We start from the raw sequence: 25,553 nt of genomic DNA, 5'->3' as shown, positions 1-25,553 counted from the left end.
GCCCTTCCCTAGGCACACTGGGTTCTGCTAATGTCACCTCTGTGAGGTCCGCTTGATATTCCATATCTTGTATATGACCTTCCCTGTCTATTTCAGCTCCTCCAGGCCTCTCCCTTCTGCGCACCACGTGAATTGTCTGTACGACAAGTGCTCTGACAGCAACCCACAGAAATCCCTCAGACACGCTAAATACGCCATGGAGTGGAGAAACAGTGCTTTGCTTTGTTCAGTGAGAACCAGGTAAAGAAAAAAGTTTTCAACAGGAAGACAAACTCAGAGGCAGACATTCAAGTGACGTGAAAATCAGCTTTCCCTGAAAAAACCATGAAGGCACATTTAAGGCTCACATTTCTGGTCCTTCAACAGTAGTCTCTAACCTGCGTGGGGGCACACCAGGAAAGCCTGGCACTGTCCCAGGTACCTGTAATGCCAACAGTAAAGAGTCGCCATAAAGCAAATGTCAAAATTGTGTTACAAATGTTTCTGTAAAAACCTGAGTGCTCAGAGAGCTTAAAGATGGATGGATGAATGGATGGATGGCACGTGAGATGCCCCTTGAAGCAGTACACTGAGAAGGATGAGGAGTAGGGACAATGAGATGAGGTGGATGAGGTGCAGAAGCATTTGCAATATTCAGAAGAGAAAAATCATCTTCTGGGTTAATTCAGCTTAACTACAATCTCCATAATTACATGATCCCTCGGGGTCAGGTGGGTAGAGAGCGTCCTTCCCAGTAAGAGAGCACTGGGGAGTTCAAGTAAGTGTCGTGCATTTAATTATTCAATAAAATATCTTCATAAGTACCTTAAAACTACGGTCTATGGAATATCTACTGGACTCATGAGAATATTTTATACAAGTGTATCACTCTTACAGAAGAGGATATGTAATCATTATTTACCAAATGCAAATGGATTACATTAAGTGATTTGGTTTCCAGCTTTTTCCCCAAATCATATTCACATTGAAGTCAACATTTTGAAAGTTTGTTGTATTTATTTTTAGACAAGAACTACTATTATTTTTATTTTAACCTCTAAAACCCAGATTGTAGACATTTAGAAAATTTGGTCAAATTAGGCTCATATGCATAACTTTTTATTTCACACTCATTAAGGATTATAATTTAAAGATAATCAAGAAACTCTACAAAATCAGTAGCAAAATGAAGATGTAGCAAAGACAAATTAAACAGATATTCTGTTAAAAGTCCAAACACTCTAGTACACTTAACTCCTCACACACTTTCAACTAATGGCAGTGCAATGTTATTGGGGGGGGTACAGTGCAAGTGGCCAATAAATGTTGGGTGGATGGATGGATGGATGGATGGATGACTGCAGTTAACAACCATTCATATACATGTCAATCTATTTTCCTGCATGAGCTGGAGAGGAAAAGAACAAGAAAAAAAGGACTTCAAGTATAAATAAACCAGTTGGGAGCGTAACAGGGTCAATCCCAGATTTAAATTTCATGTAAGATCATTTTAATCTAAGTTCTACAACAGTTAGTGAAAGAATGATTTCTATTGTACAATACTAAACCATGACCGCCAGGAAAATGGTAATTTTAAACATCTTCACCAAAATTCCAACATTTCCTACTGCAAAAAGTACAACGAACATCATTTTAAGTCGACCAGATGGTGCCATCTGACTCGCTTCTGGAGGATAAATTTTCAAAACTACGTAATATTTCAAAGCATATGATATTAAAGTCATTTTACACGAAGAGTCTGACAGGCTTTGGATTTCAGGCTAACCTTTACAGTATGTAAATATGCCACTTGGTTTAGCTTTATGACATTATCTTTCTCATTGGCAGTGCTCTGGAAATATCTCATCTCCGCTACACCTCCAATTCCTTCAGGGCAAGGCTTCATCTTCCACTTATTTCGCCTCCTCCCAGTGTATGTCCTGATGAAGGCTACGGTCTACCATTTAACAAAATCAGACTTTGTGGAACAAGAACACTTTTTCCTTATCACTGATTTCTTCTTTCCTTCACACCCGTCTATGACCCCATTTTTCATCCGGCACCAGAGAGCTCTCTGTCCCACAAGTGGGACTAGCCCAGATCTCTCCAGTGGTTTCCCATCTGGAAGCATGGTCTTTAAGATCCAGAGTGGACCTTCTGACCTCTGACTTTCCCTAAGCCCTCAGCATGTGGCTTTTCAGTTCTTTAAACTAGTTCCTGTCTTGGTGCTATTGCATTTGCACTTCTTTACACATGAAAAATCTTCTTATGTCTGTCCCCTTCTCATCATTAAGGTCTCTTAAGGCCTCAACTCAAGTGCCATCTCTTCCTGGGCCCAATAGCAAAGCACCCTTCCTGATCACCTTCTAACATGACACTGTATTTCATCTTCTTTACACTTACATCTCAGTAACCTAAAATTTCTAATTCCTGGTTAACATATCTGCTCTCTCCCCCACTGGACTCTAAGCATGACAGTCCCAGCATATAACGGGCTGGCCAGCCAGCTAGCTAAGCAAAATTAGCAGAAATAGAAGATTAAGAATGTAAAAACAATGGAAAGCTAGCTTCCTTAGTAATATCAGATATTTCATATATGAAGGGAGCACAGAGATCAGAGGGGCTGCTATGATACACCAAATCTTTTCTCCCGTTAAAAATCTTAAAAATGAAAATCCACAAGGTTTCCAAATGTCATTAGTAAAACAGTAACCTACTTCACACGTAATGTGTGCAGCGTGCACAAGCATTGTGCTAACGGTGCATTTTCACGTGAGATCATGGTTTCCCAACTGTCAGCCACATATGAGAATCAGGGAGGAGTCATTTACCACCTAAACCGGTTGATATGTCTGCCTTTTAAATGGTGGAATTTCCAAATAAAGTACTTCTGCAATACAGTGTTTCTCCCTAGGGACCCCCTGTTTCTCTGCATGGAAATTAAATTTTCTGAATGCTTGAAAACTTTTTTCAAAAAAATTTTAGGTCGATACATAAGAAAAAAAGGAGTATCCTATGGCCGTGGACAGAAGTACGAGGAAAGGGGGCAAAGCAAGCATAGATCCAAGGATGCAAGGTGAACACCTTGTCCACCTCCTGGACTTTTTCTTCAACTGTCCGTGTTGCCGCCATCTGATGCTGCTCCTTCACGGATAAAATATCCTTGAAAAGATGGTCTCCTTTGCTCTATTGTTTTAAACAACAGACATAATCAACAGATAAGACAAGTACATTACATCTATAGCAACACAAACATAAAACAACCATATGGCTCCACAACACAAGCCAGATGAAGCGGCACATGACAGGGGACAGATCCTGTGGGTGTCATCAGACACGGTGTCTCCAGAAAACACAACACTCTAGAGCTGACTGCTGACATGGGGGCATTAATAGCTTCAGGATATCTGAAGTAAGAATTTAAGTTGTATACAACTTCGTAAGACTCTGGTGTTTTCAATCTTCATGTTGTCCTAAGTGGTTTTTTTCAGTTCAGCAATGGTTTTTGCTTCTGTTCTTGTAGAACTAAGTTTCCCGTCACGGTCACAAACTTAGAAATTTAAAGCAACTAACAGCTTTGCCTTCTTAAGGAAAGTGAATAAAAATTGCATGAGACTAACTCAAAGGCACACACACACTGGGTGAAATTCAAGCCAGACTAGATAGATGATGAACTTAAGGAGAAGAGAGGGCTGTAAGGAAAAGGGGAAAGATGAAATTGTCAGGTAACACCTTTATACAGTTTTTAAAACAGCACATTTAAAATAGTATCATCAGCATTTCCTCAAATATGATACATGAGTCCACGAAAGTTTTTGGTTGATAACAGATTCTGGAGCATTAGAAAACAAGAGATGTAGATAAAAATGTATGGAGAAATAGATTGAGAATATACAATAAAGGCTATATTTATATTGGTGGTGGGAAGAAATAAACTAGGGAAAGAAAGAATGAGTGTGGAGAGACGTTACGGTTGAAAATCCTTTTGAAATACTAGTCTACATTTCATTACTAAGAAGTTTCAGTACTAAATCGCATAACATTTTGCAAATTTTCTACAGAGCTCATCAGCTTTCAGAGCTAAGTTTAACTCTTTATCCTCACAGTAGTTACCTTGCAAAGTTCTAAATATGATCAATATTCCTGCATCCCTTTAATGATTATTACTTAGTTAACTCTTTTATTTCATAACAGAAAAAAGCTTAATGCAACATAATGCCAGTTTCTAAGTCACCCAATACAATTCATTACTATTAATTTACTTGAGCAAAAACAGTGAAAGTATTCTGTAACTTACAAAAAAATTTTGAAAATCATACAATTTACTAAGAACTAAGTCAATAAGTATTACATTGTTAATGTTTAGTATTTAAAAAAATTGTTAGCAATTACATTTAAAAAAAAGAAGAAGAACATTTTCTAACTTCCCAAGAATCAACATAGTATATTAGCAACCTGAGTTTTACTGAAGAGCTGGAATGAGACATATAGCCAACAAAGAGCTAGTGACATACCCCTTGTGTCTGTAGGGACAGAGGTGTGATACGTCGTTTTTCCCATTCATTAGGGCGCGGCTCAGGTGTAGATTCCATAAAATTGCGCTTGAGTTCACTAATGCTAGCTTGGTGTCTCAGTATGTCCTCCTGGGCCTTATCGAGGTCCTAGCAATATGTAACGTAATAAAGGGCAGAAATCCAAAAAAAAAAAAAAAAACCCAGCAGGACAAAAATAAAAAACCAAAAAAATAAGACAGAGCAAACTTATTATTTAAAAAAAAAAAAAAAAATACCACAGTAAAGCAAGAAAAATGCCCAGTCTCAAAAGCCATATTATCACCTATGAATTTAAGGAGGTCATCAAACTTGGAAAATAAAGCCAATGTGTAATTTTTTTATGGTTCACATTTTAAAAGGTTGTAATTTCTTCTCTGTTTAGAATTTTTAAAGAAATAACCATTTATATCATTAGAAGGAAGTCACAGAACTACTGGTACTCAAAAAGACTAATAACCTTCTTTCTAAAAGTTGGACTTAAAATGCAGCCTCTGACTTTGTTCCTGCAAATTTACCTTTCTCATGAAGGCTATCTATCACTATAGCTGCATTCTATGAACACAGTAAATCAAGTAAAAAACAGAGAAAGGTACTCAGAAGCACATTTGGCCTGATGGGAAAGCCAAACCAAGATCATCAAAATAAAAAAAGAGAGAGAGAGAGAAAGAGAACACCAAGGGTTGACTTTTTCCAGGAAATTCCAGCAGTGGCTTTTAACCCTTAAGGAATAGAAATAATGGCTTCCAAAGGCTGCTTCTGTTCAGCCTCTCTATAAAAGAGTGAACATCACATACTGGTTTCATGTGCTTGCCAAGCACAATCATGAGGCCCAGTCACCCCGCATCCCAAATAGTCCTAATTCAGAAAAAGATGCGAGAAGAACTACCAGGTCAATTTGCACTGGAGGAGGCCCTGACGAGTCGTATTGGTGGGAAGTTTTAGTTTGGCCCTGATAAACTGTATTTGTGGGAACAAAAAGTCACCAGCATCCAGGAAACAGTTTTACGTGAATTTTAAATGTTTTCTTACATTTCAAAATCATGGGGCCGCCGTGGATTATATAGCTTTCACCCCACTCCCAGAGGAAGAGGTCATGCATCTGATAAAATTAGATATTCCACATTCATGCACAAGCATCACAGCTCATCTATGAGCTTCTGTAGCCATTTGCAAAATCTCGCGATAATCTAAAACTCTTTGCATGGCATGGGAAAATGACTGTGGCTTGAGATCAGGCACATTTCTTGCATTTGTTCAAAGCAATGTTATATATTACACTTTAGAGCATTTTAGTAAGTTATGCAAAATACATTTCCAGAAGTTATCAAAGCTGCCAAAAGCAACCAGATTAGTCAGATTACTGAGAATTGCAGTTCTCCAACCGAATACGTCGCCATTTAACTACCATAAAATAAGAAGGGGAAAAACAGAAACACGTTCTCGTGTGACACGGGGAATATACTTTACATATCTAATTGGTTGGCTAGGTTTTCTTTTTTGGTCCCCCCCTCCTTTCTTTCCCACTCTGTTTTTAATCAAAATAACCCATTAACATATTTTTCAAGTGTAATACTTTAAGTGGACCACATTCCTCATTGCATGGATTTTAGCAACTCCCCCACTCCCCAAAACTGTGAACACAGCTTTAAAGCCACTTACTGCCAGATCAACACATATCTGTTCTGGTGAACGTATATTAAGGATGGGCTGTTATTTCGGATTCTATACCCTGGAGATAACCCATTAGGAGAGAACAGATTTACCTGTAGAACTTCAGTAAGAGTAAGAGATTAAAATTTTACTCATTTGATTATGCAGAACTTTTTTTCCCGGTTGTCACTTTGAGAACTTCTAGTAGATATACTCCTACCTAAGCCACTTATTTAAAGGAACAAAATCGGACTGGTAACATGCACGCCCGAGTTGAAGTGTCCCCCATGCATTTCATGCACCGTGCTTAGAGAGAGTTGCCAGCCAGCCTGTGCGTGACCTCCCGTCCACAGCAGCCTGGCAGCCATCAGGACAGAGTTGTTTGCTTAAATTATACAAACCTCCAACATTAAATTGCTATGTCTGACATAAATATTATCCCCTTCTACTCTCAAGGAATTTTTCTGTGAAATTAAATCACACACAGGGGGGGAAAAGGCAAGTAAACATAAGTGTATCAGTCGACAAGCACCAAACAATGACCCAGCGTTGGCTAGTCCAAGACATTAAACTAAAAGTGGAATAAAAAAATCTTAAGAACCTAAAGCCACAACAAGCAAAACTCACAGCTCAACCCCGAAGTGCATCACCCCCCCCCCCCGCGTGCCCCCCTGCTCCACACAGTTAATAATGGCAGGCAGCAGCCACCAGGTGGTTAAGTCGGAGGGAATAAATATCCACCTCCTCCAGCTGTGTCTCCTCTTCTTTCATCTTCGCCTGAAAGTCATGCAGCAAATGGCCGGGGGGGGGGGGGCGGGGGGGGGGGGGGGGGGGGGGGGGGGGGGGGGGGGGGGGGGAGGTGGCAGTAGTGGAAACTCTATGTTGAGGCAAAGAAGCTGTATTGGAACTGAAATGGTGAACCAGCATTACCAACCTTTACTGCTTGGCCCTCAGAAGATGCGGAACATTAAGCCACCTTGGTCTTTCTTCACCTACGTTCTTGCACAAATGGTGGAAGTAATCCTTGGCAAAGGTGGAATGGACAATGGAAGCTTCACTCTATCTCAGTCCCTAGATTATGTGCTGCTTTTGAATGTTTTTACTCAGAAATGAAAATATGAGAGTGTAAAAATGGCATAATTCCAGCAGTCCTCATTGGAAAGGCCTAAAGCAACGAGTGATGAGGGCAAAGTAGGATGTAAAATTTGGTTTTCACTTTATATTGGGGACAAATATTCACCCTGTTATTGGGTTCTTTACCACAGATTTCTTTCCTTGGGAAGAAAACTGGTTTATTTTGCTACTTGCATGTTAAAGTTGTACTTAAAAATACTCATATTTTATAGCCATGTTTCTTTCATAAAATTCTTTAAATAAGATTAGTTTTTAATGGTTGGACAATTGTCAGTCTCTAATGACCCAGAAGGAAAAAAAAAAAGCTGTAAATTTAAACTAACTCATAGAGATTAAAAAGTACAGCATATGGAATCTAACTCATGGAGGAATATCGTCAATAATACTCAATGTCATATGGTGACAGATGGTGACTAAGTAATGCACAGAACTGTCACATCGTTATGTTATATACCTGAAACTAACGTAACACTGTATGTCAATTATACTTCAAAAGATTAAAAAAAAAAAAAAAAAAAAAAAAAGACACCCTAAGTCCTGAGGACTACTGACTTTAAGGAATAGCAAGAAACGAAATAATGATTCGGAGACCAAAAGACAGTACTTTAACCCTTACATGTTAACTTGTAGCAGGACCATATGTATTCCTTTTCTTCCTAAGTGGAATGATAGTGTCAAATCTGAGAGCTCAAAATGCTTTTTCTATTTTTCCAAACCATTCAAGTATTTTTGAGGTAAGCAGAGGATCTTTTTTATCAGAAGGGAAATATATAAGACAGAGCTCCCCAACAACCTATGTCATCTTTCAGTTCCTTGGTCAAAATTAAATTCTCTGCAATGCCAATCTGTGCCGTTCTTCAGGTAACCTTTAAGAACAGTGGTTTCTCCCACTATGCCTAATCATAGCATTACCTTTACAGTCTTCTTTAGGTGTGCCTACATTTTGTGATTTACTCTATGGACAGTGGCCCCAGGACATGAGACACTAAGTCATCAGAACCACGTTTAGCAAAACAAAAACAGACTGCACATGTTCGTACCAACCTAGCGGTGCAGTGGTAGCCCTATGTAGGGGTAAAAATCCTCAAACCAGACACCTAACTTTAAATAAAAGGACACTAGGAAGTCCAACCTTAAGGCTAATTGTCTAAATTTTCAAAAAGCTGTGTTTCATTCTTCATATGTATTTCTTAAAAAGAACATAGTATCTTGCTTACAAATACCCGACAGTTGACACTTTTGTAGAACTATGTGATTTCGAGTTAAAACGACGACAACAACAACAACAAACTACCTGAAATTCATCTGGTTCCCAAATGGTACAATAATAGGGAGACAGGGAATTTCTAAGATTAGACCTATAAATGTCAGGAGTAAAAGTTACAGATGCATCCTCAAAAAGGCAAGAAGAACAAGCTTGGCTTTCTCACAAGAAATAACAATACTAAGGAGGTGTATTAAAACACATCAGTGACAGTTATGTCCACTGCGTCCTAAGTTTTACATCAAAACAGTTTCCATCCTAAAGGAACAGCACTGATATCTCAAAAAACAAACAGACCCCATTATGGATTGCTAAGGGCAACCCAGGTTTCCTTCGTTTTTACGTTTAAAAAATATTTATAAAGACTTAGTATGGTCTAGGTATTTACAAAATCATCCTCTCTGTAACTTTGCTCTCAACTTAGAACGTGTGGACCTGGTCTGTGGAAATCAATGGAGGGCATGTGCTTATTTACATGTATTTCTCATGCACTAAAACACTGTGTATGCAAAAATGTGCGGATCATACTATTTTGAGGGTAATCGGTGGTGAAATTTATGCACATGTTTACACTCTACATTAGGAAGGTAGAAGATGAAGTGTAGTTTCGTTGGCCCCACAAACTCAAGCTTATGTAGGAGTGCCGGCAAGTGCTTCCTCTTCCTCTGTTCTGTCATTCACGTCACAGTCATGAGAAACGGTAAAGGAAGTGGCTTTAGCCTCCAGATAGCAGAGGGACAGAGCCAGAGGAAGGGAAAAGGTGAGAGAAAAAGGCACTGACTGAGAAGTAGAGAGAAGTAGTCCAAAGATGAGGATGAGGGAAGGCAGGAATGAAGGGGAGGTGATAGGAATGTAGTGCTGGACATCAGTGGGGAGGAAGGAGACCCAGACTTTGGGGAGGCTGGGGAAAGCGAGATACCCATCTTCATCGAGAAGGGAAGGGAAGCTGGGTGGAAAGCATTTGCAGAAACTGAAGGAAAAGTAACCAAATTCAGAATCTTTGCGGTCAGCCTCTTTCAGAGGCTTCTCGTGGGTGGGAGGAGTGTCAGGCTGAGGAGGGGCTGCCGCAGGAGCCAAGACGGGATCGAGGGTGGGGACTTCGCAGCCCCCCTGCTCTGACGGTTCACCTGTAGAAGGGAGCTCTAAGCTGTCGAGTGTGACCCGGTCGGCCTCCCCAAAGGGGTCTTCCTCCGAGATGTCTGAAAGCAAGTCCATTTCAGGGACTGGCGATAGGTTTGGGGAAAGGGATGAAACACAGCGAATGAGTGGTGAAGGGGGGCATATGGAAACGGGCTGTTCTCGGGAGCAAACCCATGATGGAACGTGAAGTTACACAACGGATACGTTCAAGGGAGAAACAGGCAAGAGAGAAAGAGAAGAAGAAATGGGTAGTTAGTGAAAACCTGTACTCCGAATTAGAGGCTGTTATTAACACAGCACAGTTAGAACATGAATTACATGATCCACTTTTAAAGAGAAAAACTGGACTACTTTTATCACATAAAATGTATAAGTAGAGACTGATTTCATGATTATCCTCTGATTGGTTGCAAAGAGATCCAATGAAACTCAAATAACATTTCTTACTTTTAAATCTGGCTGACAAGCATTGGCAAAAAGACTAGCACACCTCGTCATTTGCTGAACATAAGCAGAATTTCCTCTGGAATTTAAAATAGCTTTTTAAAAATAAGGACGTGCATCAAATTAACTAGGCAAAATGGTACTGAGACTCTGAAATGCTGAGCTCTTTGGTTTCAGATATAGGCAGTCACTCTCTTGGGTGCCTCATTACCATAATTATAAAAGATTCCGACAACTTTTCATTAGTTGAAGGATGTTTTTGTTGGTCAGGATTTCTGTTATTTTAACTGAATGATTTTCAACCAAGTAGTTTTTTTGGTATGACAGTCACAAGTACTTTAGCACAGGTATTCGGAGGACATGATGGCACATGTCCCTGAGGGGGTATTAGGGCCCACATGCCCCCCCACCCCTGAACCCTGCTCTAGTAGACAGATGGTCAGTGCAGGAATTCCTGAGCCACTGGCAGCTACTTCATCTAGCGGGTTCTTTGTAGATTCATGTTGCAGGTCTTTAGCATTTTCAAAAGTTAAAATGTAGAAAACATAAATCTATAGCAGAATTTCCTTTTCGCGTTCACTTCGAATGTTATCTATAAGTAAGTTGCTTTGTGTAGACACAGAAGAGATATCTGATGAACCCAAAGCCTCTTCAAATCAACCTCTAAGTGACTTCACGTGCCCAAGGTAGAAAGGGATTATAAAATGATGACAAATCTGAAAACGCAACAGAGGTTACTTCTCCACTCCCTACGGGGAGTGTGCCCCACAACACACCATTTTCCCATTCACTATTCACCAGTCACCCTTTGTTTGCTTAAGAATTTCTTCTTCATTAGAGATGAATGACAAATAACATTTTTCATAAAGACCATCTTTGTTCATTTGAGAAAATTCAAGTCAACATAATTAATATACTCAACACAGGTTATGCTTTAAAATTTATAAACAAATATAAATTTCAAGTCACCACAGCTTTCATAATTTAGGGGTTTAACTAAATCGGATGACTGTGAAGAGAGTCACAAATATCGGGCCACTAAATTACTTGCTTGCATCAATATAAACGATGTTGAAATATTCTGCTTTGAACAACAATCAGAAAAAGGTTAGAGGCCCTGTTCAAACCAGCAGGAGCCTACAGCTATCTGAAAATTGGGAACTTGTATCAATAGAGAACACACACGGACTAATTTTAAATGATAGCTAAGTTATGAAACATCAATGAAACAGCCTCTAGTCTAAGTACACATTTTAAATCACATTTTCTACTAATTTACCATACCTTTCCTTCAACGAATTGCACATGTGGGGCTTTTGCTGGGCTCCTGAGGTCCTTTCTGCCGTCGCCATCCTGTACCATGGCGGTGCTGACAGCTCCGGGGCCATATGCTGAAACCTCCCCAGCAGGGCCAGGAAAATCCTGCATAAGACTCTGATCGACAACGCCAACTGGAGCTGGTAAAGAAAGATCATGAGGAATACTTAAGGACACGGACACGCTCAAATTTGGTGGAAACGCCCCCCTCTCACACAGATGAACAGGCGGCAGGTACACATTGAGCGAGGACAGAAACGCTGCTTGAGCTCTCAAGATTCCAACATATCAAACTCATTTTTCAAGTTTTACCAAATTCTAAACACATTCTGAATTCTAAACCCATTAAACGACACCAGGCTCTCCAATCAGACTTTGGAAGGCTACAGAGTCTGAGCATAGAATTGGCCAGTAGGAGGAGCTCTAAGACCAGGTGAGACAGAGTTGGGCACCGTGTCCCAACCCCAAAGTGAGGAATATTTCAATTCTCTAGGGCCTCTTTGATCTTTTGTAGACTTATTTCTAAATCTATTTATTACAACAACCATCTAGAGATTAAAATGATTTGCTTCAAGTAAGTTTTCAGAATTCTTCTGTAAAGAACCTTTAAGCTGAAGATCATTCAAAATTGTGACAAGACCGCAGAAGCCAATTTTACAAATAAACTTCTACGTTTAGTAGTTTTCATTTTTCTAACCTGCCTCCTGAATGCCTCAATCTGAGCTACAATAAATCTAATCCACAGACACCCCCCTGCCTCAGCATACCTGGCCCTTGTGTCCTTCCTTCCTCCCTTCTGCACATGAGCAAGAACATACATTGGGCTGAAACTTCTGTCACGTGGCAGATCAACCCAAGATAACATCACATTTCAACAAATGCAAGTGAGGAGCAGCGACAAAACCTCTATGCATCTGTAGCTTTTCCCTAAAACCCCACCGATGGAGGTTATTTCACCTGTATGAAAAGTACCTGACTGGCATGTGAGGTCTGCACTGGTTCTATGCCCCAAGGAAGGGCAGTAAAAGCCCTCGAGGCTGCAAGCCCTTCCTTGCAGGGCAGGGATTGGGTGGAATCCACCATATTGAACTGGGGAGGCATCAAGCACCTATACTCTGTGTATTAAAAGAAACGTCTTGCCCCCCCGCCCCCTCCACTTCGTGTGCTCTGTCCAAACCTTCTACCTTCCCCAGCCTTGCCTTTTTCACCAGGTACCATACTTGTATTTGCACCCAGTTACCCAAGCCACAAACCCTGAAGTCTCTGCCTTTATTTCCTAAGACCATCAGGTCCAGCTGAATTTAAACGTGGTGAGTTCTCCCTCCTATTTTACTAACCAGGTCACTTTTAAGACTTTGACGGCCCTTACATACTCAGACCTTTGAAAGCCCACATTAAATATAATTATTTTCTTTTTTTGACTTCTGAGAAGATGTTAGTAATTTTCCCTCAGAAAATAGAGGACTATGAGTAACTCTTTTAACTTATGATTTCTAAGCACCCATTACACATACTCTGAAACTATGGCAAAATGGGAAGCTCTGACCTAGAAATGGTTTTAGATGCAATGATACAGAAATTTTAATGAGTATCAAACTTAAAGTTACATAATGAAGTTGGAAAAATATTTATTTTACATGCTTTTAAACTCATTAACTTTAGGGCACCTGGGTGGCTCAGATGGTTAAGCATCTGACTCATGATTTCAACTCAGGTCATGATCTCATGGTTCATGGGATAGAGCCTCGTGTCAGGTTCCATTTTGACAGCACGGAGCCTGCTTGGGATTCTGGCTCTCCACCCCCCACCCCCCCCCCGCCCCTATGCTCGCATATAGTGTCTCTCAAAATAAAAACATTAAAAACATGAAAATTTATTAACTTCAGTATAGGGAGGGGAGGGGACGGGTTGTTTGCATTGTTTTTTGCATTTTGAAGCAAAGAACTCTTTAAGTCTTAAGCACTTGTAGAATCCTGGGAAGACTGTTGGCCCCAGGCACTGGGCTTATGGTGCCCAATGGCTAACTGGCGTCCTATCATCCAAGGCAAGCTCACCATTACTTTCACCTGGAGTATTCCTACCGAGTCTGCCTGCCTCCTCTCTGGTCCTATCAATCACTTTTGACATTGCACCAAGCGATTTTTCTAAAAAGGTGGGGGTGGGGGGAGAGAGTACCACCATGCACTTACATGCTTGAGTAAGTGCACATAAATGTATGTAACACACACACACACACACACACACACACACACACACACACACACACCCTTCAGCAGCTCTAGAATAAAAACCATATTCTTCTCCATGGCATGTTCCCAGCCTATCTCTCCTCTCATTTACTAATGCTCTAATTAGCTTCTTTCTGTTCCTGGACTGTATTAAGCTCTCCCTAATCTCATAACCTTCAGGCCTGCTGTTCCCGCTACCTGGAATGCTTTATCTTCTGCTCTACTCCTGGGTAGCTCCTCCTCATCCTTCAAGTCTCAACCAAAATGGTTCTTCTCCAGATGGGCCCTTCTTCTCCCATGACTCAATCCAAGGTAGTATCACTGCTTATTATAATCTCCATTTTCAGGAAGTCATGGTCTCCCTCACTCTCAAATGTATCTTGGTTGTTCTCTTAAATGACTGACTTGTCTCCTTTTTGGTTTGATTCTTCCATCTCGGAATTACACTGTTCTAAAAAAGCTGTTCTAGATTGAGTTTCATTTTAATGTTTTAGGCTGTATATAATCACTGGACGATTTAATCTGTCACAACTTAAAATGAGAACTATTTATGTACCGAAACTAGTCTAGCCTGACTTAAAAACTAAATAGGAAAAAGAAAATATGACACATGTCAACAACATAAAAAGGTGTACTGGTGGGGCGTGGTGGCAAAAGAAAGCTCAGAACCAGGTTACAGCCTCGCTTTGCTCGGAGAGGGGAAGAGGAAGACCAAAAGCCCTAACCAAATGGCTCAGTGGATCCTCATGTATTGGCAGGAAAAGCCTCCTATTTTTCAAAATAACACAATAATCCTTTTGATGACTTGCCCATCTGATGAATGACAGAGTCCAAAACACAAAAGGAAAAATAATGGATCACTGTGTGTGTTTGTTGCTCTTACTTGTAAAAATCATTGTTTTCAGATACAGACCTACTATAACCCTCTGCACTAACCGCTCACACAAGATGGTGGGCTTCCTTGAGCACAGTTTATAGATCTCAAAACAGTGGTTTACTGCTCTTTCTAAACTCTAAAATTTGCAATATAAGAGTTATAAAACCTAAACATTTAAAACAAAGGCTGAAACAGACCGTATTCCAGAAAGAGGAATGACTTCTCTCAGGGCATTAACCAACACTGATTGTAGTTCTTACATAAATTCTCCATGGCAAGGAGCAAGGCTTGTGAAATATGTCCATGAGCAGGCACATTTTTCACACTTACCTCAAAAAAGTGTTCAGTTGTTGGTGAGCTAAAAGATACACTGACAGCTACCACACATCAAAATTTCAATAAATTTAAATCCCTACATTTAGAAATATGGATATTTATTTGAACCACAGTTTATGACCCCCCTTGTGTATTTGTAGTCTTGAAACTATATGGGAGATTCTCCGGAATCAAGACTGAATGACTATATAGACAAATGCCCACCAACAAATCCTTGGAAGTATCTCTATATGTCTGCCGGGATCTGTTCTCCAAGTTTATTCTGGGAAAAGCAGATCAAGGCCAAGGGGTGTCAATCCACTTAGGAGAGAGCATTTTTAGAATCAGACCTATAAATTCTGAGAACCGATGGTTGCCAGAGAGAAGTGGGTCAGAGGATAGGAAAAAAGGGCCAAGGGGAGTGTGAGACACAGACAGGATTCTGGTTATAGAATGAATAAGTCACGGTGATAAAAGTACAGAATACAAAATACAGTCAATGATACTGTAATAGCTTTCTATAGTGATAGATGGTAGCTACGTTCATGGGGAATCCCTATATTATACACCTGAAACTGATGTAACATTGTTATATCTACTTAAAAAAAAAAAAAACCTTAAAAAGAATATATTTGAAAAAGCATTTTATCTATTAGCAGATCTGTTTCAACTCCTTAAACTAAAAGGAGTTCATATTTCATAAAAATGTAATAACAAGCAAGAAAGGTTTTTGATGATCAACAGTAGTAAAATAAAAATTTAATATTACTATTTTTACATATGTTTTGAGATTTGATTAATCTCAAAACATATGTAAAAAATGTTGGAAAACTACTTCTGGGAGAAAGTTACCCACCATCAATTACTCTCTTCTAGGCAGAAAGTAAAATGAAGTCCTTTATAAAATATTCTAACATTAAAGGAGTGCCTGGGTGGCTCAGTCATTTGAGTGTCTGGCTCTTGATTTCAGCTTGGGTCTTGATCTCATGGTTGGTGGGTTTGAGTATTGCATTAGGGCCTGCTTGGGATTCTGTCTCTTTCTCTGTCAGCTCTTTTACAGAAGACCTGCTATTAACTCAAAATTAGGGTAATAAAATACATATATGAAGAGAAGGAACGTCAGTTTATACGTAAAATATACAAAACTGTAAACATGTAGCTAGTAAGAATTCTAATAAAAAAAACTATACAAATTTATACATAACCCCCCCTTCACTGAAAGAACTAATGATTTTACTGTATTTCCTTTCTTTTTGTTAAAACACTACACTTAAACTAATCCTTGGAAGTTGTAAATGGTTTCTCATATGCTAAGAAGTTTGGTAAGCTTTAGCAGGAGTTTTTAACTTATAAAATTAGAATGTTTTAAAGTTCTTTTGAATAAAGGTACATATGTTACCATAACAAAATCCTTGGAATTCCACTTTTGCCATTAATTAACAAGTTCATGAAATTAAGACACATAAAACACATCATAATTAAATCAGATCAATAACTACGTGTTTGTCCAACATCTTATCCATGAGAATCTTAATATTTGTGTGCACTGACAGTACAAAGAAAATTAGGTTCAGAATGACAGCCGGAAACCACTATAAAACTCTTCTTGTGAGTATAAGAAATACCATTTTATTTACTCAGAAAAAATAGCTATCCTTCAGGGACATTTCTGAGGACCTCATTAACTAGATCAACACTTTCTGATCCCACTGGATTAGCAAAGATTAATGGAATCCAAACTATCACAAATGTGTTTACCTCCATCTAGACTCCTGGAGACCCGTTTGCTAGAGGTACGCTCAAAGTGTGGCGCTGGCCTGTCAATGAGGGTGCTTGCCTGGCGGGTCTGGGCTTGGGTGCGGCCGCTGTAGCGGAATTTGGACCCCAGGGTCAGGAACTTGGCCTTTGGTGGCTGCTCTGGAGACACAAGTCTGTAGGGAGAAACAAAAGGAGACTTTATGAATTTTCTTTTTTAAAAAAATCTTAAAAGTTTACACTTTATCTCATTTTACTAAGATGACTCATCTACACAACAAAAGGCCACCTAAACTTTCTAATGAAAAAGAACATTATTTATAAACCCTCCTACATCCAAAGCTCTAGGACAGTGATTAAGATGACTAAACCCTCATTCATGTATTCATGAATAATATGTTTTCCTCAACCTGAGCAGAAGAGCAGCTGTTCTCAGTGTATATCAAAGGCTATTTATTTGTATTAGCTTAAATCATTTATATAAACACATATGTCTGAATTCTTGCTCCTAGCTATAAGTGCCAAGTAGCGATCCATTACCATTAGTAATTCTCAATATTTATGTCTATCTCTCCCAGGAAAGAACATCCAACTCAGGAATCCATTCCATCAAGTGACGCTTTCCCATGAAAAACACCACATGCAGTAGATCTGTAGAGAGGACCTACATCCTTTCGTAGCAGCACCGTTCCACTGCTTAAACCCTGGGTCTGTAAAGAATGAAGTCAAACTTTCTCGATGTCAAATATTCCCAGGCTCATACAAAAGTATGTTTTTAGTAAATAAGTCAATCTTGTCTGGAAGACAACTGGAATGGTCTCACTTTCATGGTCTAATCAAGCGTTGGCAAAATGTCGTAACGAAAACAAAAACAAACCAAGAGAAAAAAAAGATAATCTTGGAGCTCTTGTAGCATTTATTAAATAGGAAGACTTTAGTTGACAATTCCAGAATATGAACTCCATAAAATTTTTTCTTTCATTCTCCAAAGAGTGGCTTCTTAAGTTTTTAAGATTTGTAAATACTTAAAAATACATTTCAAGTATTTTTAGAACTCCACTCAAATTTTTTTCTTTCTTTCTTTTTTAAGAAATCATCTTCTGCATAAAAGCAACAAAGAGAGATTCAAGCAAGGTAAAGCTGCTTATAATAACACAAGAGGTGATTCTCCATCAACACGGGATTCTCAGTCATATTAACCCAGAGAAACAATGTCTCAGAACTGAACTGAGGAAACAGTACACTCTGGCTGTCTTGGTGTTAATCTGTTTACATGAGGTAGCAGACGAGTTTCTTAAAAACTTCCATGTTCTGCCAATACATTTTCAAAGGAGACACCAATAATGCTGTTAAGAATACACTCTGATGATGGCCAGGGCCTCAAACTGTACTTTGGGAAAAAGCCTCAAAATTTATATTCATAAATTAGAAATCTGGAATACTAGAAATTTATACCAGAACTCTTATGTGTGCTCTATATTCTTTTTCTCTAACAATCGAGGAATTAAATATCTCGCATCCTGATCACGGATCCTAGAAGCAGGGTGAGAAATGTGGTCACCTGCCATGTAGTACCTCCCGATGAGCTATGGCAGGGTTTCCCTACCTAGCAATCCAGTTAAATAGGATCAAAGAACACTCTGTAAGAAAGCAATGATCTACAGAAAAAAGGGTCACTGGCAAGCTCATCACTACAATAAAGAAATATTCATTCTTGAAAAACAAGGTGGCTAAATCACATCTTTATTTATCATCTATTCATGAAGTATAGTCTACAGTTAATGGAAAAGTAACCAGAGGAAAGAAGAAGTATTTTTAAATGTCTGAGAGAGCAAGAGAGCGAGAGCAAGAGAGACAGCATGAGCGGGGAGGATCAGATAGAGAGGGAGATACAGAATCTGAAACAGGCTCCAGGCTCTGAGCTAGCAGTCAGCACAGAGCCAGACGCAGGTTCGAACCCACGAACAGTGAGATCATGACCTGAGCCAAAGTCGGACGCTTAACCAACTGAGCCACCACCCAGCTGCCCCGAAAAAAGAAGTATTTGTAAAGAATACCTCAAAGGGGAAATATGCATTGGTGACCCAAAAGAAACTACCCAGCTCCCCCCAGTTTTTAAACTAAACACAACAAGTGTTGGCAAGGATGTAGAGAAACTGGGACCCTTGCTGGTGGTGGGAATGCAAAATGGTGCAGAAGTTATGAAATATGATATGGAGGTTCCTCAAAACATAAAAATAGCATTACCACATGATCTAACAGTTCTGCTTCTGGGTATTTATCATAAATAACCTCAAATCAGGATCTCGAAGAGAAATTATTATTATAATATTATTATTACCCCCATGTTCATTTCAGCAGTAGTCACAACAGCAAGATGTGGTAACAACGAAAACACCCACTGGCAGGTGAACGGATAAGGAAAATGTGGTATATATACACAGCGGAATGCTATTCAGCCTTACAAAAAAAAAAAAAGAGAGAAAGGAAATTCTGCATGCAATAGGCAACAACATGGATGGGCCTTGAAGACATGATGGGTAAGTGAAAAAACCAGATACAGAAAGATAAGTACTATATGATTCTGCTTCTATGAGGTTCCCAGAACAGTCAAGTTCGTAGATTCAAAGACTGGAATGGTGGTTACCAGGAGCTGCAAGGAGAGCGAAATGGGGATGTACTGGTCACTAGGCATGAAGTCTCAGTGAAGATGAATGAGCTCCAGAGATGTACACAACACTGTGCCCACACTCAGTACTCTACTATACATGAACCATTGAAGAGGATGCTCTCATGTTATCTCAGCCAACGAAGTAGAATTATCCAAAAACAAAATAAAAGACAGGAGGTAAAGGGAAGAGTGAGGCTGGAGGCGTCTGGCGCCCATCTACAGGCTCACCAAGTAGATGGCATCTCTCAACCAAACTTCCTGGAATGAGCAGCCTCGCACGAAGATTCACTGATCTCTCATTTCCAGTTCCAGTTACCTGCTCCCCACCCTCAGCAGAGGTGACATCCCTTTGAGCCTCGTGGTGCTTATCAGACACTGTTCATTAAACACTTCTCAAATTAAAATCAAATTTAAACTAGAGGCTAAAATGAGCAAATCAGAGGACTCTAGATGCTGGCGATCTAAATACTTCTAGATGCTGCTATGACCCAGCAATAGCACTGCTAGGAATTTACCCAAGGGATACAGGAGTGCTGATGCATAGGAGCACATGTACCCCAATGTTCATAGCAACACTCTCAACAATAGCTAAAACATGGAAAGAGCCTAAGTGTCCATCAACGGACGAATGGATCAAGAAGACGTGGTTTATCTATAACATGGAATACTACATGGCAATGAGAAAGAATGAAATCTGGCCATGTGTAGCAACATGGATGGACCTTGAGGGTGTTATGCTGAGCGAAATAAATCAGGCAGAGAAGGGAAAATACCATATGTTTGCACGTATAGGAGGATTAGGAGGAACTTAACAGAGGACCGTGGGGGAGAAGAAGTGGGGAAACAGTGGGGGAGAGGGAGAGAGGCAAACCATGAGAGACTCTGAACGCTGAGAACTGAGGACTGATGGATGTGGGGGGTCAGGGGGGAGATGGGCATGGAGGGGGGCACTTGTGGGGATGAGCACTGGGTGTTATATGGAAACCAACATGACAATAAACTATTTGTAAAAAAAAAAAATTTTTAACTAGAAACAGGATACCTGCTTGTGTGCATTATGAAAAATCATAAATGATATATAAAGAAAAAAATCTTCTTAAAGATTTCATTTTCCTCTTCTATAAAATTAATTGAACTCACCAAGAAAGAAGATCAAGAAAGTTCAGTCTTCAGAAAACAATTTTAAAGAAAATTAAGAAGGAAACTTTCATCAGTGTTTTCTATCTTTCTGGTTATTAGTTTATTTTCTACAACTTCACATGGATCTGTGCTAGGTCCCATATAGAGCAGATGCTCAATAAACAAAGACTAGATCACAAGACAGAATCTCACTGTCACCATTTCCTAGAGGGCACCTGAATTTAAGTAGCCAGAAAATCCAAAGACATGTCCATCTACCCATTTTCCAGAATTCTCTTTCTTAGTATTAGTATTTCACAGACACAGCATTTAAGAACAACTTCCAAACTTTCTTATGCCAGGATATTGGAGGAGGAAAGCTGGGCTATAAGTTCTAGAACTTTTGACACACTGAGAGAACCTCTGCTGATTATTTCAGTCTTAATTTCATAACATAAAACAATCCCACTGCTATAAACAGCACTTTGTAAGATGACATTGCTGGTTTTATTTTTTCCCAAGTTATGAAAGTGGGCTCTCATTTTTATAGACTGTGGAGGCTGGCTGGATGGCTCAGTCAGTTAACCCATTCGACTCTGATTCAGGTCATAATCCCATGGTTTGTCAGCTGGAGGCCCGCATCGGGTTCTGTGCTGACAGATCGGAGCCTAAAGCCTGCTTTGGATTCTGTGTCTCCCTCTCTCTCTGCCCCTCCCTCCTCCCTCCCTCTCTCTCCAAAACAAACACAAAAAAATTTTTTTATACAGACTGGAATATGTAACCAGCTAAATACCTAAGTCCAGGTGAGGAGAATTCTATACAACCATTTTTCTTTCTTTCATAGTCTAATTTGTTTTTCTTTAAGGTAATAGATGATTGGTTGCCATTTCAATGCATATCAAGATAAATGTCCACTTATGCATTTTATAAAAAATACTTCAAAGAAATAATCCAAGAAATCCAAGGCAAATATTTTAAAGACAGATACATATAACAATGTAAAATTAGGAAAGTCACTAACTAGAGTATTTTATATTTTATTTATTTCAACTTGAGATAAAACACTTCCTTGCCCAAGTGGCACTGGTGACCACATACCCAAAGTATTAGCTTACAGATTAATTTTCTGATAACAAAGAAATCCTTAAGTAATTAAGCTGCAATTAAATAGAAACAAATATCAAGACAAAAAATTATTAGCTTTTTCAAAAAGAATATTTTTGGTGATTTAAGTCAACGGTAATGCAAATAAATTTTCTACAAAAATGTAGGCCAAGCAACAAAATGTTTCAAGATCATTTAACAATTATTTCCTTTTTTTTTTTTTTTTTTTTACTTTTTTTAATGTATATTTTTAAGAGAAGAAAGAGAGCCTGAGTGAAAGCAAGGAGACACAGAATCTGAAGCAAGCTGCAGGCTCTGAGCTGTTAGCAGAGCCTGATGTGGGGCTCGAACCCACAAGCTGCAAGATCATGACCTGAGCCAAAGGTGGACGCTCAAACAACTGAGCCACCCAGGTGCCCCTATTTCTTTTTGATATTATTTTTATTTACCACCTGAGACCCCACCTTCATAAAAATAACATCAAAAGGGAAGGAAAAATAAGATACAAACAGAGTCACCATAAGGGACTCTTTTTTTTTTTTTAATGTTTTTTATTTATTTCTAGGAGAGAGAGAGAGAGACAGCGTGAGCTGGGGAGGGTCAGAGAGAGAGGGAGACACAGACTCTGAAACAGGCTCCAGGCTCTGAGCTGGCGGTCAGCGCAGAGCCCGACGCGGGGCCCGAACCCACGAACCGCGAGATCATGACCTAAGCGAAAGTCGGACGCTTAACCGACTAAGCCACCCGGGCACCCCAGGAGACTCTTAAATACAGAGAACAAGCTGAGGGTTGCTGTAGGGGTGTTGGGGGCAGGGGGGAGTGGGCTAAATGGGACAGGTACTAGATGTTATGTGTTAATGACAAATTACTGGGCTCTAGTCCTGAAACCAATACAACATTACGTGTTAACTAACTTTAATTTAAATAAATTACTACAAGACATCGTTTCACTTTTGGAAATTTAAAAGCTATAAATAAGGAACATAATTATTCTATGGCTTTAAAGGTCCTGAGCAAGATGACCTAATGACACATCACAAAAGAAAATAACTTTCACATATTTTACTGCTCAAGAAGCACAGTAACAATTTTATAAAAAGCGCTCCCATTATAAATCAAGTATTATTAATGTTTTTACCTATGGAAAATAAAAACTTAAGAAAAACCCACATATCAGTTACTGAAATCAATCATACATTTAATAGCAAAGCTCTCTATGAAGGGGCTGGTGACACTAATTCACTTGGAATTAGTCTGGATCTATAACGCCAAGTTTAGATGACAGTTTTATGGAAAGCTGTAAGAACCCCATGTGAGGGGCACCTGGGTGGCTCAGTCAGGTAAGCATCTGACTTTGGCTCGGGTCATAATCTTGCAGTCCGTGGGTTCGAGCCCCGCATCGGGCTCTATGCTGACAGCTGAGAGCCTGGAGCCTGTTTGAGATTCTGTGTCTCCCTCTCTTTCTGCCCCTCCCCAGCTCGTGCTCTGTCTCTGTCTCAAAACTAAATAAACGTTAAAAAAAAAAGTTTAAAAAAAAGAACCCTGTGTTAATCTTTTTTATGTGCCTCTACCACCACTAACAAAAGAAAGCACTGAGGGGGTTTAAAAAAAAAAAAAAAAGAAGGAGGAGGAAGCATGTCCACTGTAAATACACTCGGGAAGTAGAGCAGAGTGGGTACACTTATGGGCACTGTGGGCCACAGGGCCTGGCTCTGATTTCCATCTCCACCCACGATTGTCTATAGGGACACACATGTGTTTCTTGTCTGTTTCTCAGTTCTTTTAAATGTAAAGTGAAGATTACAACAATGTCGTACACATTAAAAGAACTAGTCTATGTGCAGCACTTAGAATAGTGATAGGCTCCATCAAACACTCAAGGAAGAAGAGCAGCTTTTTTATCATGTTCTTGTTCAACTAATATGAGTCTGGCTGAGTGGTTATCAATCAATAGAAAGATCTGTATTTTTAATGGGTTCAATCTGAAGCCACTTTAATTTTCTAAAGAAATCATTTGCATCTTTTGTGATAGGCTACACAGAACAAAATCCAGATTTGATTCAAAGCACTCTACGGGCAAATTATGATTTGCCCTGTTTTAGATACATTGCTTCCTATCATTTGTAGGCAAAGTCACATAAGGTTTAAAGACATAAACATGCTTTTGTTAACCATTATCTCCAAAGTCTGAAGGAGCAAACTGGTCTACTTTTAAATTGGAGTCATGGTAGGTTAGCAGAAATGGCTAGACCTGAGGTTTGTTGCATGGCTAACAGACATCTTGGAAACGCTTGCTGGAAGAATACTGGGGTGGCGGGGGGGTATCCCTGGATGGTTCAGTGGGTCAAGTGTCTGACTTTGAACCACAATCTCACAGTTTGTGAGTTCGAGCCCCACATTGGGCTGTCTACTCTCACCACAGAATGTGCTTCGGATCCTCTGTCCCCCTCCCTTGCACACGTGCACACTCTCTCAAACAAACAAACATTAAAAAACTTTTTAAAAATAATAATAAAAAAGAAGATCAGAGGAAGGCCCAGCACAGAGGTGACCAGTGTCTGGAATCACAGAGCCAGGTCCCCAGCTCTACGGAGGTGCCTGGCCCCTGTACTCCTTAATGGGCACTCAGCTCGGAGCCATTCCCCCCTGGAGGTGAGGAATGAAAAACATGGTGCAAAATGTAAAGCAAGTGGTTCTGTGTCTGATAACAATATACGCTCAATGAATGTAGCACTTGTCATTTCTAAGATAATTACTGTTTCCATTGTCATTACCTGACAGGGAAGTCTGCTATACGTCCTGCCTGGACTGTGTCATTTAGCTCATTAATGTCATCTACTAGTTTTATTTGAGGCAGATTCCGGTTGTCTTGAGTAGAAATTTGTCATGGCTACAAGGAGGAATTATAAACTTTTCAAAGATTTATATGACCAGTGTAACTATGTCAGATGGATTCAAGTATATTTTATGAGTTACATTTCTCTAAAATGAATCTGACACATATGTTTTCAAGACTGCTCTATCTAACTTGAAAGAGTCCCTTGTACCAGCTAACAATTCACCTTAAAAACAGCACACTGTGGTACCAAGCTAAGACTAATGACGATAATGATGGTGGTGATGATGATAAACATTTTTACATCCCAGAAATAGTTGCTCCAGGTGTGTTTTCTCACTGACTTTTCAAAGCAACCCTATAAGGTAGGGACTATGATTACCATTGCACAGATGATGAAAGGGAGACTCAGAAAGGTGGAGTAACTTAGCCACAGTCACACAACCAGTCGGTAGTAGGACAGGAGTAGCAAAGCAAGATTCCGAAGCAAAAACCGTAAAGATGAAGGGTCTAGACACCCAGCTCTATAGAGTGCAGGAACAGGATTGAGGAAATGGGAGAAAATGATCAGCAAAGTACTCCTTGCTAAGAAGAGTAACATAGAGGGACGCCTGGGTGGCTCAGTCAGTTAAGTGTCGGACTTGGGCTCAGTTCATGATCTCACGGACTGTGAGTTCAAGCCTTCTGTCAGGCTCTCTGGTGTAAAGCCTGCTTCAGATCCTCTGTTCCACCCTCTCCGTCCCTTCCCTACGTGTGCACTCTCAAAAATAAACAAACATTAAAAAAGAGAAAAAGAGTAATGTAGAAATATGCCCTGGAAGAAGTACAAAGGAGGTGGGACCCAAGCTAAAGACAGCTAGAGGGTCTAAGGAGATCTTCTCGTTTTCTCACTGTCCATTTATTTTGGTTTTTATAGAAACAAGATATGGACACGTCTACTGGCCAAAGAAGTCAAAGGCATTTGTACCTTTGACATACATAACATACAAAGCACGATCCTATGTGAGGAATCAAATGAAGGATCAAGACTTCCATAGGGAATGACTAATATTTTTTCCTTGAGATAGGATAGGAAGGAAAGAATGAACAATAAGAAGGTAATACTACATAATCTGGGGCTAAAGAGGAAAAACAGAAGGTACACGGAACTGAGAACGCTCATGACCA

General features: G+C 39.7%; 1 protein-coding gene across 13 annotated transcripts in view; it reads right to left on the bottom strand.

Annotated features, from left to right (window-relative positions):
- The window catches only part of EPB41L2 (erythrocyte membrane protein band 4.1 like 2), a 222,382-nt gene that overhangs the window by 33,991 nt on the left and 162,838 nt on the right, over nucleotides 1-25,553 (bottom strand). For 8 of the 13 annotated variants that reach the window (XR_005529899.1, XM_039240417.1, XM_039240418.1 and 5 more), the window contains 5 exons: nucleotides 16,660-16,832; nucleotides 11,449-11,621; nucleotides 6,584-6,646; nucleotides 4,494-4,640; nucleotides 3,064-3,165 (listed from right to left, as the gene is read on the bottom strand). Coding sequence is in view for 12 of the 13 variants with exons in the window: in XM_039240417.1 (XP_039096348.1) it covers nucleotides 3,064-3,165; nucleotides 4,494-4,640; nucleotides 6,584-6,646; nucleotides 11,449-11,621; nucleotides 16,660-16,832 (658 nt within the window). In the remaining variant the exon portion in view is untranslated. The remainder of the gene's footprint in view (nucleotides 1-3,063; nucleotides 3,166-4,493; nucleotides 4,641-6,583; nucleotides 6,647-11,448; nucleotides 11,622-16,659; nucleotides 16,833-25,553) is intronic. The other 5 variants (XM_039240424.1, XM_039240425.1, XM_039240427.1 and 2 more) reach the window with 2 other exon arrangements.

Source organism: Hyaena hyaena, unplaced genomic scaffold (genome assembly GCF_003009895.1).
Source record: "Hyaena hyaena isolate Hyena2069 unplaced genomic scaffold, ASM300989v1 scaffold_178, whole genome shotgun sequence".
NCBI lineage: Eukaryota > Metazoa > Chordata > Mammalia > Carnivora > Hyaenidae > Hyaena > Hyaena hyaena.
This window is presented reverse-complemented; position numbering and strand designations above follow the sequence as displayed.